The 14,348-nt window shown below is 38.5% G+C and overlaps 1 protein-coding gene across 6 annotated transcripts in view; it reads left to right on the plus strand.

Moving 5' to 3' along the window:
• Positions 1-14,348, plus strand: part of C2CD3 (C2 domain containing 3 centriole elongation regulator) — a 176,429-nt gene that overhangs the window by 93,778 nt on the left and 68,303 nt on the right. For all 6 annotated transcript variants that reach the window (XM_007490990.3, XM_007490993.3, XM_056794986.1 and 3 more), the window contains 4 exons: positions 2,045-2,313; positions 5,278-5,367; positions 8,623-9,225; positions 11,398-11,730. In XM_007490990.3, coding sequence (XP_007491052.2) covers positions 2,045-2,313; positions 5,278-5,367; positions 8,623-9,225; positions 11,398-11,730 — 1,295 coding nt within the window. The remainder of the gene's footprint in view (positions 1-2,044; positions 2,314-5,277; positions 5,368-8,622; positions 9,226-11,397; positions 11,731-14,348) is intronic.

Here is a 14,348-nt window from a genome sequence, read left to right on the forward strand (position 1 = left end):
CAGCCATAGTAGTTCTTGGAAATATATTCCCCATAAATATGGAGACCAAATTGTACCCTTATCCAGGGTAACTTGGAAGTAATCTCAGAAGAAAGACCCTAACATCGGAAAGAACAAGGAAAGGCTCTTATAGAAAATACAATTTGATCTTAGTCTTGATGGAAGCCAGGAGGCAAAAACAAGGAAGAGGAGCATCTTAGGCATTGAGGATAGTCAATGAAAATTCAGTCAGGAGATGGAATACTTTGTACAAGAACTACAAGAAAGCAGGATTATAAATTACATGAATGGGTGTAAAATGTTAGAAGAATGAAAGCATAGGAAAGGACCATGTCATGAAGAGCTTTAGAAACCAGAGAATTCTATATTTGATCCTAGAGGCAATAGTATTCATTTACATTTGTTGAAGAGAGGAGTGACATGGTCAGACCTGCGACCTTGGAAAGATCACTTAGGCGGATGAGTGGAGGATAGAATGGAAGGAGAGACTTGAGGCAAAAAGCTTGACCAGAAGATGATTGCAATATCGGGGGGGGGGGGGGGAGGGGTATGCCAGAGTGGCATCTAGGTCGAAAGGGCTTAAAGTCAAGACCACCTGGTTTCACATTTCTGGTACTTCCTATGTATCTTCATTGCTAAAATGAGGAAATACTGGACTCTGTAATCTTTCTAGCTTTAAACCTATGATCATTTAATCAACAAATTTATTAAGTACTTACTTATATGCCAGCTCTGTGCTAGGAGCTGGGGAAAGAAGAAAATTCAAAAAGAGTCTCAGTTTTTTACCTAGCTTTTGGGACTGACTCTTCCTTTACTTCATGCTGCCCAAAAGAGGCATTTATATGTTATCCTAGAAGCACTGAAGAGCCATCAATGGAGCTTTCTGAGCAGGGGAATGATGTGGTTCTCCTTTAGGAATATCACTTTGACATTTGTATGAATTTTGGGATTGTAATGAATTGGGAGAGAAAAAAGAATTCAACAGGGATACCAATTAGGAGAATATTGTAATAATCCAAATGAGAAATAATGAGGACTTGAACCAGGATGGTAATTACATGACTAGAAATAGAGATAGAAACGGCAAGATTTAGCAAGAGATCAGATATGTCAGTTAAGTGAGAGTCAGATATTGACAATGACATTGAAATTATGAACCTAGATGACTAGAAGGATGATGGCTGCCTCACTAGGATTAAGGATCTTCAGAAAAGGAGATGGTTTGGTTTGGTGGGGAAAGATAATCATTGTCTAGGTCATACAGAGTTTAAGAGACCTTTGTTGTTCCAGTTTGAAATGTTCAGTAGGCAATATGTGATACTTGTCTTAAGATCAGGAGGGGAGACTGGTGGGCTTAGATATAGAGCTCTTGAAGCCTTGGAGACCTACAGATGATAACTGAATCCATGGCAGCTGCTGAGTCACCAAGAAAGAAGGGAGACCTCCAATTCATTTATCTTAAACCTCCCTAGTGCCAGTCCTAGTAAGTGGATACTCTACTATAGAATCTGCACCTTTGAGAATACCAGCAGTAGACAGGAGATACATATTAAGGTTTTTTTAAAGACATCTCTGGATCATAGAATCTCAAATGGATAGATTAGATATGTAGTACAATCTCCAAATTCATTGTTCCTTCTACAGTATCTTAAATTTTAATGCGTCTGGTGAACAAAAAAATTTCATCACAAGGCATTTTTTGGAATTGTTGAAAATTCCTAATTTTTAGATATTTTCCCCTGTGTTTAACATCTTGAGATCAGATGGGTGAACTATATGTTGTTGCAAGGCTTTAAGCCAGACGGGCATTCAAAGCCTTTGTAATTTTTCAGAGCTCTTGGCTTAGGATTTCCTAACAATAGTTCTCTGACTACCATAGATAGGCTTTCTGATTCAGCCAATACTATTATAACCTTGCATCACTGTCACTAGTTCTGCCTTAAATACAGAAATCCTATGCCCATTATGTCTTCTCTTAGGATGTGTTTACTGACTAAGCTGGAGTCTAACATTGCTTTATCCCTGATCTCTTCTCTCCCCTCAGAGTCATGGCTGAGCAGGAGCCTTCTTTGCAATACAGTGCAACAGTAGGTGTTAATACTTCAGTCACCACACATCTCTCCTTCCTGCCTAAGGGAGAACAACGCCAAACCCGCCCAGTGGCCCGCACCTTCTGCCCTGAATTCTCTCACCACATGGAGTTTCCCTGCAATTTGGTGACCCAACACAGCACTGGTGAAGCCTGTTTCTTAGCAGAGTTGTTAGAGTTTGCTGAGATAATTTTCTCCGTGTATCACCAAGACACAAAGTCAAGTGAGTCCAAATTATATTATTACTTTATTTCTTATAAGTTCACATACCTAATATGTGAATTCAAAGGACTTGAACCCTAGAATCCAAAGCCAATAGTCGTTTTATGCCATCAGTCAATAAGGTCATTCAGCAAGCAAGTTCTGAATTCTTCCATTTACTCCCTCCCCAAACCATGGAGAAGGCAATAATATATCAGTTATACATATCAGGTCATGTCAAACAAATTTCCATAATAGCCATGTTACCCCCCCCCCCAAAAAAAAGAAAGTGAAAAAGTTATACTTCTATCTGCACTCAGAGTTCATCAGTTCTTTCTCAGGAGTTGGATGGCATTTTTAATAACAAGTCCTTTGGAACTATCTTAAATCATTACAAAGATCAGATTGAGACTTTCATAGTTGCTCAGCATTAATGTGACTGTTACTATGTACAGTGTTCTTCAAGTTCTGCTCACTTCACTGCCAGATGCCTGATCTGTGCTTGTTAGGGTCCAAAATGCTGAAGTGAGTGAATCAGGAAGGCAGGGCCGGGCTGGGCAGCTTCACATTGCTCCATTTATTATAGATAAGAGACAAGCTTTTATAATGAGAGAGTTCTATTAGGCAATTAGATCCATACATCAAGATATATGTATATTGGTGAGACATCTGCTTGCAAGATAACATAAAGATTTTTTGCTTATGGAGGGTTGGTACAAGAGGTCTAACACTTTCCCAGAGACAGAACAAAAACATTTCTAGGGGCTTAAAAAGATACTCCAGAAGAAGCGGTAAACATGTCCTAGATAAGACACTTGCAGTTCACTGTAACATTCCAGCTTTGCATATGACCTTTGGCTGAGAGTAGCAGTGTCTCTCTGTGAGAATTATTTGTGGCTTCTTTCTCCCTGGGTTAGACGCCAACATATAGTTATAACTCTTTTCTCACTGGGTCAGACCATATCATCTCTTTGATCTTATCCCTTCACTTTGCATCAGTTCATATAAGTTTTCCCAGGTTTTTCTGAAATTATCCCACTCGTCATTTCTTATAGCATATTAGTATTCCATCACAATCATATACCACAACTTGGCTAGTCATTACCCAATTGATGGGTATCCCCCCTCAATTCACAGTTTTTTGCCACCACAATAAAAAGCTGCTCTGAATATTTTTATGTACATATAAGTACTTTTCCTTTTCCTTTGATCTCTTTGGGATATAGATCCATTAGTGGTATTACTGGTTCCAAGAGTATGCACACTTTTATAGCCTTTTGGGAATGGTTTGAAATTTTTCTTTTGAATCATTGAACCAGTTCATAACTCCACCAGATTAAGAGAAAAAAACCAGAAAATTTTAATGGCCCAATCAAAGAAGATTAAATTGGATGAGCTATAAAGGAACTCCCAAAGAAAAAAAAATCCAGAACCAGGTAGATTTACAAGTCAGTTCTGCCAAACATTCAAAAGACAAACTTTATATTACATCAGTGGTTTGCAACAATAGGAAAATGCATCCCAATAAGCTCCTTTTGTGAAACAAATAATGGCCCTAATCTCTGAAATCATGGAGAGATAAAACAGAAGGGAAAAAAAACTGTGCTGATACAAAAAATGTTGAATAAAATGTTAGCATAGAGTCTTCAGCAATTATACACTTTGAAGAAGTTAGATTGTACTAGGAATGTAAGGTTTATCCCATTATAGAACAATGAAAAACAAACCATAATAACAAATGTGAAACATATTGATAACAAATATAAAAATTATATAATTTTTCATAGAGGCAGGAAAAGTTCTTTACCAAAAACACGTGGGAGCTGCTAGATGCCTCAAGGGATAGAGAACCAGGTCTGGAAGAGACAGAAAGACCTAGGTTTAACTGTGACCTCAGACTCTTCCTCGATATGTGACCTTAACCCCAATTGCCTAGCCCTTGCTTTTTTTTTTGCCTTGGAACCAATATCCATATGGAGTCTAAGACAGAAGATAAAGGTTGGTTTGTTTGTTTTTTAAATAAAATAACTTTTTTAAAAAATGTATGTTAAAAACAACCTTTAAAATTTGAAGAATAAGTGGGTCTGAATACGGCAAATAGCATCCACCTAAAATGAAGAACTAACACTTCAATAAGAGCAAAGGAAAAACAAAGATTTCCTTTGTTATATCTATTGATTTCATATAGTTCTAGATATCTTAACTATAGCAAAAAGATGAGCAAAAGAAGTTGAGGGAATAAGCATAGACAAAAAAAGGAAACAATTATCAATATGATCATTGTACTTAGAGATCCTTAATTCTGAAACAATAACTCCAGTAAAGTAGGAATTTGGATTGTTTTTGTTTTTAATAAAATTAACCCATACAAATAATATTTATATTCCTTTCTTCCTTCTACCCACAAAGAAATTCAGGAAGAGAGACAAATTCTATTAAAAAGAACTCTAAAATATAAAAATACTACCTAAATTAATTTGCTTTCTTATTGCCACAATAAGAAAAATGTTAAAAAGTTATTTTATAGCATCAGAAAAATAATAAAATTCATCTAGAGCCGTAATAGTGAACCTTTTAGAGACAAACTAAGTTCTTGAATATAGGAGTAATCTGAAAAGCAGTACATTAAGAAGCTTGATCTGGTAGTGTTGTATGGAAGATGGCCAGGAGAAGAGATAGACCAAAGACTTAAGAGACCTGATAGGAAGCTATTATAATAGTCTAAGCAAGAACTGATGTTGGCTTAAACCAATGAGAATCGAGCAGAGGAAGAGATGAAAGAAATAAAGATAAGAATATTTTAAGAAAAATGTCAAATGCTAGAGGATTACTTTTATTCAAAAGATTAGTGTAACCTTTGACCAACATCTTCTCTATTCTTTGTTCTTCATCCTCAAACTGGAATACAATTTACATACTGTAAGCAAAAGTTTTGGTCCATCAGTCTGCTGAGTTATTTTTAATTTTGTTAACTTTGATTTTATAGGTAGTCCACCAGATCGTATTCAACCTTTAAGAGAATATCTCCTTGGAGTAGTCAGGATTCCATTGAAAGATTTGCTTATCAAAAGATCAGGTGAGTAACTCTATTGTTCAATAGATCTTTGGATCACTGAGCTAGTTAGTACTTTGAACAGCTGACTCACTTTTGTGACCATATCTGGACTTCAATTTCACACTCTATAAAATATGAATTTTATTTTATATAGGCTTTAGGTTCTTTATGTTCTAATGGTAATTATCCCTTTTAACCTGAATACTCCACTGGCCCTGTAACTCCACTTGCCCCTAGAGGTAAAAATATGCATTCTATATTTTCTTAGCCTAAAATCATTTTATGCCTACACACCCAGTACAAGTAACAGATCTAACCCTGAAAAGTTCTCTCTCAAAATATCAGGCACTCATCCCATGGAGAGATTACAGTGTAATGTCAATTATTGTATATGGCTGTTTTCAAATAAATAGACAGAAACTTTTGTTTCATTTTCTTCACTTGATTGTTAGTAATACATAATATCATTTTCCTTCATTGATCTGTTTCAAGAAATGTAAACATATAAAATCAGAAAGAGCACTTTAGCTGGGAATTAAGAGGCCTGCTTTCTAGTCCAGGCACTTCACTTACTAATTGTGTGACTTTGGAGAGTTCAACAGCTCATTCAGTACCTAGTCAACAAACATTCCATACTTACTAGTGCTAGGCATTTGCAAATTCACATCTTAAGGTCCTTAATTCATAGACTTACAAAACTCTGGATCTGAAAAGGGATTATAGAAATCATTTACTTGTGACTCTATAATTTTTCAAATGAGGAAATTGAAGCTCAGAGTCTACAGGTATCTTTCCGAAGTTACACAATTAGTAGCAGAACAGAGAATAGAACGTAGGTCTATAAATGCTGTTACAATGTTCTTTTTAATACCACAAAAAGCTAAATCTGTAAAATTAACCAGTTTGACTATTTGAGTTCTGGGGGGGGGGCGGGGGGGTATTTTTAAAAGGGTTATACTGGATTATTTAAGAGTATGGTTGCCAGGAATTTATATTAATTCTAAAGAGATTTATCTTACAATTTATTTACAAACCTGTAAATCTTGAAATTTCTCAGACTTGTGAATGTTAAAAATTTCCACATTGGGGAATTCTCCATTGGAACAATTCCCTACTGGGAACATTCCCCATTTTGACAGTGAGAACTCTACTTGGATCAGAAATGGGAGGACCTCTACTCCACTCTTACTTAAGACTGCTTTAGGGGAGAAAACTCCTTGCTAAACAATGAAAGTACTTTAACCCATACTTATAATGAGGCAAAAAGTTCTTTAAGCCATGCCTATTTTTAGAATTAATACAATGGGGTGCTAAGTACCTATTAAAGGTCAGGCAACTGTGTAAACTTGCCAGGAGCAAAGAGGTGAAAACTTATTCAGAAGTTTTTTTCTGGTTCAAACTTACTAAAGGGATTAGTCGACCCAGCTGTGTTTTTAGAATGGGTTGTCCTTTGGAAAACGTCTACTGTGATTGGTAGATGGAAGAACTTAGGGGAGGTGACATAGGAGAAAACCCCCTATATAAGAAAAAGCAGAATCTCTTGAAGAAAATCCTTTTGGAGAATGTCTTGAGAGAGGCTCTGGAGAAGGGAAGCTCTTGGAGGACAATCTCTAAGGAGGTCGCGCTCCAGCTCCTCTGAGGGGACTCTGTCCCTCTGGAGGCTCTTGAGAGAGGCCCTTTGAAACAGTCTCTGGCTGGAAGGCTCTTTGAGGAGGACTCTGGCTGGAACTCTCTCTGAGGAAACTCTCACTAGAATCCTTGCTTAGACAGACCTTGTGGTGAGTGGTAAAAGACTGACTGATCTCTCTCTCTTAAGACTCAGGTCTAGGCCATGTTGGCTTAAGGCCCTTCATACTTATTCCTTTCTTACTCTTTCTCTCTTTCTTTAATTCCTCATTGTATTATTAATTAAATTCTCTATAAAACCCAGTTGACTTGGATATTTGAATAATTGGGAATATTTCTCTGGCGACCACCTTATATTTTGATTTAAAACAAGACACTGTAGTGAAAACATATTTTCTGCAGTCACAAATTTACTCACCCACTCTTATATCTACTATAATTTATATCTTCCACTATTTTAATCACTACAGTTTTTAACCTCAACCATTTTAACTCTTACAGTTTACAACCTTAACTCTTTTAACTGCCACAGTTTATGGCAGACAACTATTTTAATTCTTACAAACCATAGAGAAGAAAATCAGAGAGAGGATTGGGTAAGATATCTAGCCTAAGCACTAAGTAATTTACTCTCGTGCACCCCTCCCTCCCCCAAACCCAGCCAGGGAGAGTCAGTTTCAACAGGCCTCTGAAAAGCTGAGGACCCGGAGAAGTCTCTCAAGAGGATAGGTCTTTCCAGAGGCTGGTGTCTTCAGAAAAAAAAAAAACAGTTAAGAGGCATCTTTTCCCTTACCATGTGTCAATCTTGTCAGCACATTCTTTATCAGCCTCCACTCCAAGTCAACCTCCCAGTAGAACTCTCTTACAGGAGGTTCCACTCCAAGTGAGAGTTCCAAGTTGAACTGCACCCGGACAGTTGTCACTCCCCTTTAAAGACACTTTCTTTTGTGTCACTTCCCCTAATTTTTAGGTCTACCCATTATAGTTGACACTTTTGCTTTTAGGACTGCCCAGGAGCAGTCAATTGATTTTGATTCATCAACCACTATTTCACACGTGGGTCACAAACTTAATGTGTGAAAATGGGGTGTTTACACCTTTGATGATTAAATCCAAAAAATGGGGGGATCTCCCCACTACTGTAAGTAGGGTGTTTACACTTTTGGTGATTATATCTAAAAAATAGGCAGGGATTATAATTTAATATTCACAATCAGGGGAAAGTTAATTAATTTCATTGTTATAATCCGAGGAGAGTTAAATTTAATTTTCATACTCCTTAGAGAGCCTTTCTAGCTCTGTAATCCTTTGTTCCATGGTCTAAATTCCTTTTAGCTCTAACATCCTGTGCATCTGTTTATTTTTTACCTCTTCAATCTGATAAAATAACTTTATGAGGTAAACAAAACATCCATTTTGGAAATTGAGGTAGATTCTCTAACTTATTCCAAGTTTTACAAATAGTTCTTACCTAAGCAGGACTAGAACTTGGGTCTATTGAATCCCAGCCTGTGTTCTTCCTACTAGTTTCTATTGTCAAAAGCATGTTTCCTAGTGAAATATTGTCTATCTGTTTATGGATCCATGTTTCCTCTTAGTTCTTGAGGGAAAAAGAAACAACACACCTCCATAATTGTCTTCTTTCATAAGGGATTACAGGGTGGTATCCAGTCATCTTGCCTGAAGACCTGGCTTCAAAACAAAACACAGACATCATGCAAGTGATTGTGGGTGGCCTGGAGCTATCCGTTTCCTTTGCCCATTCTGGTGATAGAGAACGAGTCTTGGAAGCTGCTAAACTTCTGGGCTGGAATTTTGAGGAAAGCCCTGCTGATCTCCTCACAGATGTTGAGGAGTGGCCAGCTACTGTCACCATCTCCACCCCAAGAGCATGGCTGCCAACCCACTGTATGTTACTGGCTGGCCAGACACATATCCACAAGGCCACCCACTGCTACCTTCGCTATAAACTGTATGACCAAGAGGGCTTCTGGACCTCACTCAGAAAACCAAAGTTAACAATGGATGAAAAACAAGCCACAGTGACATTCACAACGACAAAAAAAGTAGATGTTAACATGGGACCATCACTGCTTTGGTACTTCAGGGAAGAAAAACTGGAAATCCAAGTGTGGCGGTCATATGGGAATGATAGTGTAGAGAGGCCCCACCACACAGATACTTTGATTGGGTCAGCCTATGTGGATCTTTCCAGGCTCAGCGAGAGGACAGCAAAAACACTGACTATTAGTGGTAAGTAGGCATGTTAATGATTTAAGAAAAAAAGCATAGTGTGAAACTGAAGATAGAGTCAAAAAAAAACAAAAAAAAACCCTGGGTTCATGTCCCAGCCCTTCTATTTAATAGCTGTTTGACTATAAGCAGGTCCTTTCCTCACCATGAACCAGTTTCCCCCTTTATAAAGTAGGAGAGTAGAATAGATTGTCTCTATAGTTCCTTATAGCTCTAACACTATAAATTCTTTTGTAGGGTTAATAATACAGTAACATATTTATTAATAAAAAGACACTTTATTTAGCACACTTTATGTCAGAAAATTGTTTATCTGAGGTAGGAATAAAAAGGTATAGAGATATGCAGTAGGATAGCATTGGTAAACCTTTTAGAGATCATGTGCCCAAGCTGCACTTTCAAGCCACCTGTGAGGCCCCCCACATTACCCCAGAGAGCAGAGGGAGGAACTGCTCATGTTTGTCAGCTGGATAGAGGGGTGGGAAATTTGAACATTGTTCAGGCATGATTAAGAGGGGGAATAGAGCAGGCCCTTCTAGCACGCTGAGTCACATGTACCACACCTTTGCCAACATGACTCTAGGATGTAGATTTCTTTTCATCTACACCTTGTTGAAGTCTACTTTTTTCCTCCTTCCTTCCCTTCACTGGAAGGTAAATGACAGCTCTCTGGAGCTCTTGTCCACATTAATGATACCTCCTCCTCTCTGGAAACAATTTCCTACATAGTGATAGGAGTAGACATAACTGTGATCCAGCTGTGCCTATTCAGGTTCCAGATAATCAGGTCAAGGAATTCCCAGAATGGGTGGTCCATTCCCATGGTGCCAATAGGAAGAAATGAAATCAAATTTTATTCCTCCCATTACCTTTTTCATAGACCTCCTCATTTATATAATTTTACTTATGCTTTATCTTTGTTCATTTAAGAAGCTCATATTCATACAAGTTTCTAAAGTGCATCATGGTTTATAAAATACTTTTCTTGCAAAAATCTTAGTAGGTAGGACAGCTGGGTAGCTCAGTGGATGGAGAGCCAGGCCTAGAGATGGGAGGCCCTTGGTTAAAATCTGGCCTCAGCCACTTCCCAGCTGTGTGACCCTGGGCAAGTCACTTGACCCCCATTGCCTAGCCCTTACCACTCTTCTGCCTTGGAACCAATACACAATATTGATTCCAAAACAGAAGGTAAGGGTTTTAATTTTTTTTTAAATCTTATTAGGTAAAAAATAAGTTTAGATTTCTTTAGGGCTTGCTTGGCTAGACTTGCCCTCTCCCATTTCTTTTACTTTTGGTCCAGCCAAAAAGCAATTCTTCATTCTTCTTCCTGTGAAGTGTCAGGTTACCTCTGAATCTCTTTACTACCCTCAGGGTTAGGTCTTCTTGTGCTATGATTTCAACACATCTGTATGTCTGTACCCACTGGGATATCCCTAATTTACTTTCTCCCACTAAGGTAGATGAATAGATAGTACATGAGGCAGCATGGTTGGAGTCTTGGAGAGCAGAGGTCCTTGGTGAGGGGAGGGGTGCATTTCTAGCATGACCCAAGGTCTAAGCAAAGGTACAGAGAAGGGAGAGAACTCCTACATGGTTATTAAATTAAGTTAAATTGAATTTCTGTAACACTTTAAGGCTTACATGGTGCTTCACAGTTTACAACACTATGGGGTAGGTGAGAGAAAAAACTCCCATTTTACAGTTGAGAAAACAAGTCATAGTAGAAATTCAGCTGGTAAATTTCATAGCTAGTATTTGAACTCGGATCTCCAGATTCCCAAGTTCATTTAGCTTTTTGTTTCTACCTGCTGCCTCTCATACTTCAAATATCGTCCTTACCTTCATGGAGCTTCTAGTTTCATAGTGGGATAAAACATAACACATAGTCAATGACTTAAAGAGAAATTAAAGTGCTACTCTAGGCTAGAGAGAATCATAACTAATGGGGTTCCTGAAGAAGACAACACTGGAGTTGGGTGTTTTGTTTTGTTTTTTAAGGGCAGGAGTTCAATAGAAAATGCCATACTTTATGACTATCTCAAAAAAATGGAAAATCAAAGTGGAATTTTATGCAGAAAAAGTACATGCTTAATCTTTGTACTCCTTTAAAAATCTGACCACACTTCTTCTGGGCCTGACTGGGACCATTTTGTTTTCCTCCTCCTCTTGTAGGTGTTTATCCTGTGTTTGGACGCAGTGCCTCTGACTTGTCAGGAGCAGCGTTGCGAGTTCATGTTGTTGTCACTGCAGAAAGGTCTGTTTCTTTTCAACCTTGGCCTGCTCACCAGCCTAACTGCAATGAATACAGCAGCAACAGTGACTCAGAAAAGATTCCCAGCCAACAGGATCCTGAAGACCCTGAAAACCAGAGTGACTCCAAGAAGCCTTCTTATTCAGAAGGTCCCTCAACAAAGAGTGTCCCTATAGAAGCAGACATAGTGGATCTGGAAGGCACATTTGCTGTCACTGTCTTAGTGGAAAGAGCAATGCACTTAAGTTTAAAAGGTAAAGTTTATGAATAATTTTCTCAACTCAGTTTTACTCCATTCGTACTTAGAGGATTATTTAATCTGATGCATTCCTAAGCAGAAATCCCCTCCCAAACTTCCCTAATAAGTGATCCTACTGCCTCCACAGACAAAATTTCCTTGTAAGATATCTTATCCTATATGGGGACAGATCTGATAGGAAGCTTTTCTTGGTGGAATAGTAAGGACAGCTCACATTTGTGGGACATTTTAAGATTTACAAAGTTCTTTCTTCTCCATAGTCTTTTAAAGTAAGTAGCTACTCATTTTACAGTTGAGAATACTGAGGTTCTGAGAGCTACAGTGACATTTTCTCAAGGTCACTAACAGTCACTGGCAATATAGGAATTGGTCTTTTGACTCCAAGTCCAGAGATCTTTATCATACATAGCAGATGCTTCTCAAATCATGTACTTAACTCTTTTTCTGCCTTTGTGAATTGAACACCTGCTTCTTCCATAAGATAACCCTTCACATACTTGAAGACAGCTGTCTCGTCCCCTAAGTATCTTGTTCTCTAGACTTAATGCTCCAAATTCTTTCAACCAATCCTTGTATCACTTGTCTTGTGTCTCTTCTTGAGGCAACTAAGTAACTCAGTGGAAAGAATACTGGACCTAGACTTTTAAAATGACCTAAGTTCAAATTGAGCATCAGATACTAGCTGTGAGACCTTGGGCAAGTCACCAAACCTCTGCCTCATTTTCCTTAACTGTAAAATGGGGATAACAGTAGCACCTACCTTACAGGGTTATTGTGAGGATCAAATAAAATAATATTTGTAAAGCACTTAGCACAGTGCCTGGTACATAGAAGGCATTGTAAAAATAATAAGCAATGAATTAATTATAGATATAAACTGATTAGATACTCTGCTGTGCTTACAAAGTATCTTCAGTTTTTATAAGTGAAGTAAAATTCATAAGTGAACTTCTCTTCAGGACCAGGCTCAAGGATGCTAAGGAGACTCTTGTTATACAAAAATAAACTATTTAGGGGGCAGCTGGGTAGCTCAGTGGATTGAGAGACAGGCCTAGAGACAGGAGGTCCTAGGTTCAAATCTGGCCTCAGCCACTTCCCAGCTGTGTGACCCTGGGCAAGTCACTTGACCTCCATTGCCTAGCCCTTACCACTCTTCTGCCTTGGAGCCAATACACAGTATTGATTCCAAGACGGAAGGTAAGGGTTTAAAATAAATAAATAAACTATTTATTGAGAAATAAGGATATAAAAGGATTTCTAACTCTAAGGGATTCTAACTCTACCCAAAATAAAAGTCCCTGGTTCCACAAGGAACCACTTCTCAGGGTACACTTATTTTCCTGATCTGACCAACCCAAATTTTCCCTATTCTACAATAAACTAACACTATTATCCTTATAAGAAGTATATCGTTCTTAACTTTGTCTACAAGTTATAAAAATAGCAAAGGCCAGCTGGCTGAGCCTCAGCAAGAACCAAGTTGGGACTCTGAGCCTTAGCAGATTCAGAGTCCAAACCAAAGACCAGGTCTTCCTTTGGTCTTCTCAGAGATAAAACAATCTATAAAACAGCAATAGACAGTCACTAGTATTTCCCAAGTTGGAAAAGGAAATCACTTAGTTCCTTCAGGTTTTTTTCCCTCCTTTCCTTCTACCTCAGACAGTGAGGAGAGAGAGAAAAGAAGACATCACTTGCTCCCAGCACTCCAAGAGAGTCACTGCCACTCCCAGAGACTAGCTGCCACAGAAAAAGTTACACCACACATAGACACTGTCAACATTTGAAACTGACACAGTATCAGATCTGTTCTAACTTCAATTCTTCCTCAATCCACCTTCTTCACTTCTTATCTCTAAACTAATGTAACAAGACTTAATTTCTATAGACCTAGTGTCTCGGTAACCGAGGATGACGATGGTCTTTGTGCGCTTTCATCTATGATGTGTTACAAGGGAATCACTTTAAAAGACTGATATATATTAATTTAAGGTCGCCAAGGAATCAGCTATGTAATTCCTAAATGAAAAACTCAAGTCAGCCGTCAGCCTTTTTGGAGTTTAATTACAATAGGAGCAAGAAAGGAATTAGAGATATATAGAGAGAGAGAAAGGGGAGAGAAGGGAATAGGGCTTAAATACCCCCTCTGTTTAGGCTGGGCCAAAAGGCCCAAGCCCTTAGATAGCTGGGGCAAAGAAAAGAGATCAGTCCCTTTCACTCACGTGTCCAAAATGGAGAAACAGTCTCAGAGGCCCCCACTTTCAGCTTCCTTCAGAGCAAGCTTCCTCAGAGCCCAGGAACCACCGACCAAAAACTCAACCCTCTCCCCCAAGTCTCCAGACCCTCCTATCTTTAAGGACACCATCCAAGTTGCCTCCCCTCAGTCCTCACATCTACCAATCACTCTTCATCAATTTCCCTGTCAATGGAGGCTCTCGCTTAACCCAGGACCGCCCAGAGGTTTCTGGCTTTTGCACATGTCTGTTGAAGGTCATATTTTTCAAATGATTAAATCTTTACTCCTTTGTTCCAGCCCTTTCTAAATCCCGTTAACTTGAGTATGGTAGAGATTGGAATAATTAAATTTTGATCTAGGCTGCAGCCCTTACTCAATCC

The sequence above is a fragment of the Monodelphis domestica genome, chromosome 4, assembly GCF_027887165.1.
Source record: "Monodelphis domestica isolate mMonDom1 chromosome 4, mMonDom1.pri, whole genome shotgun sequence".
Lineage (NCBI taxonomy): Eukaryota > Metazoa > Chordata > Mammalia > Didelphimorphia > Didelphidae > Monodelphis > Monodelphis domestica.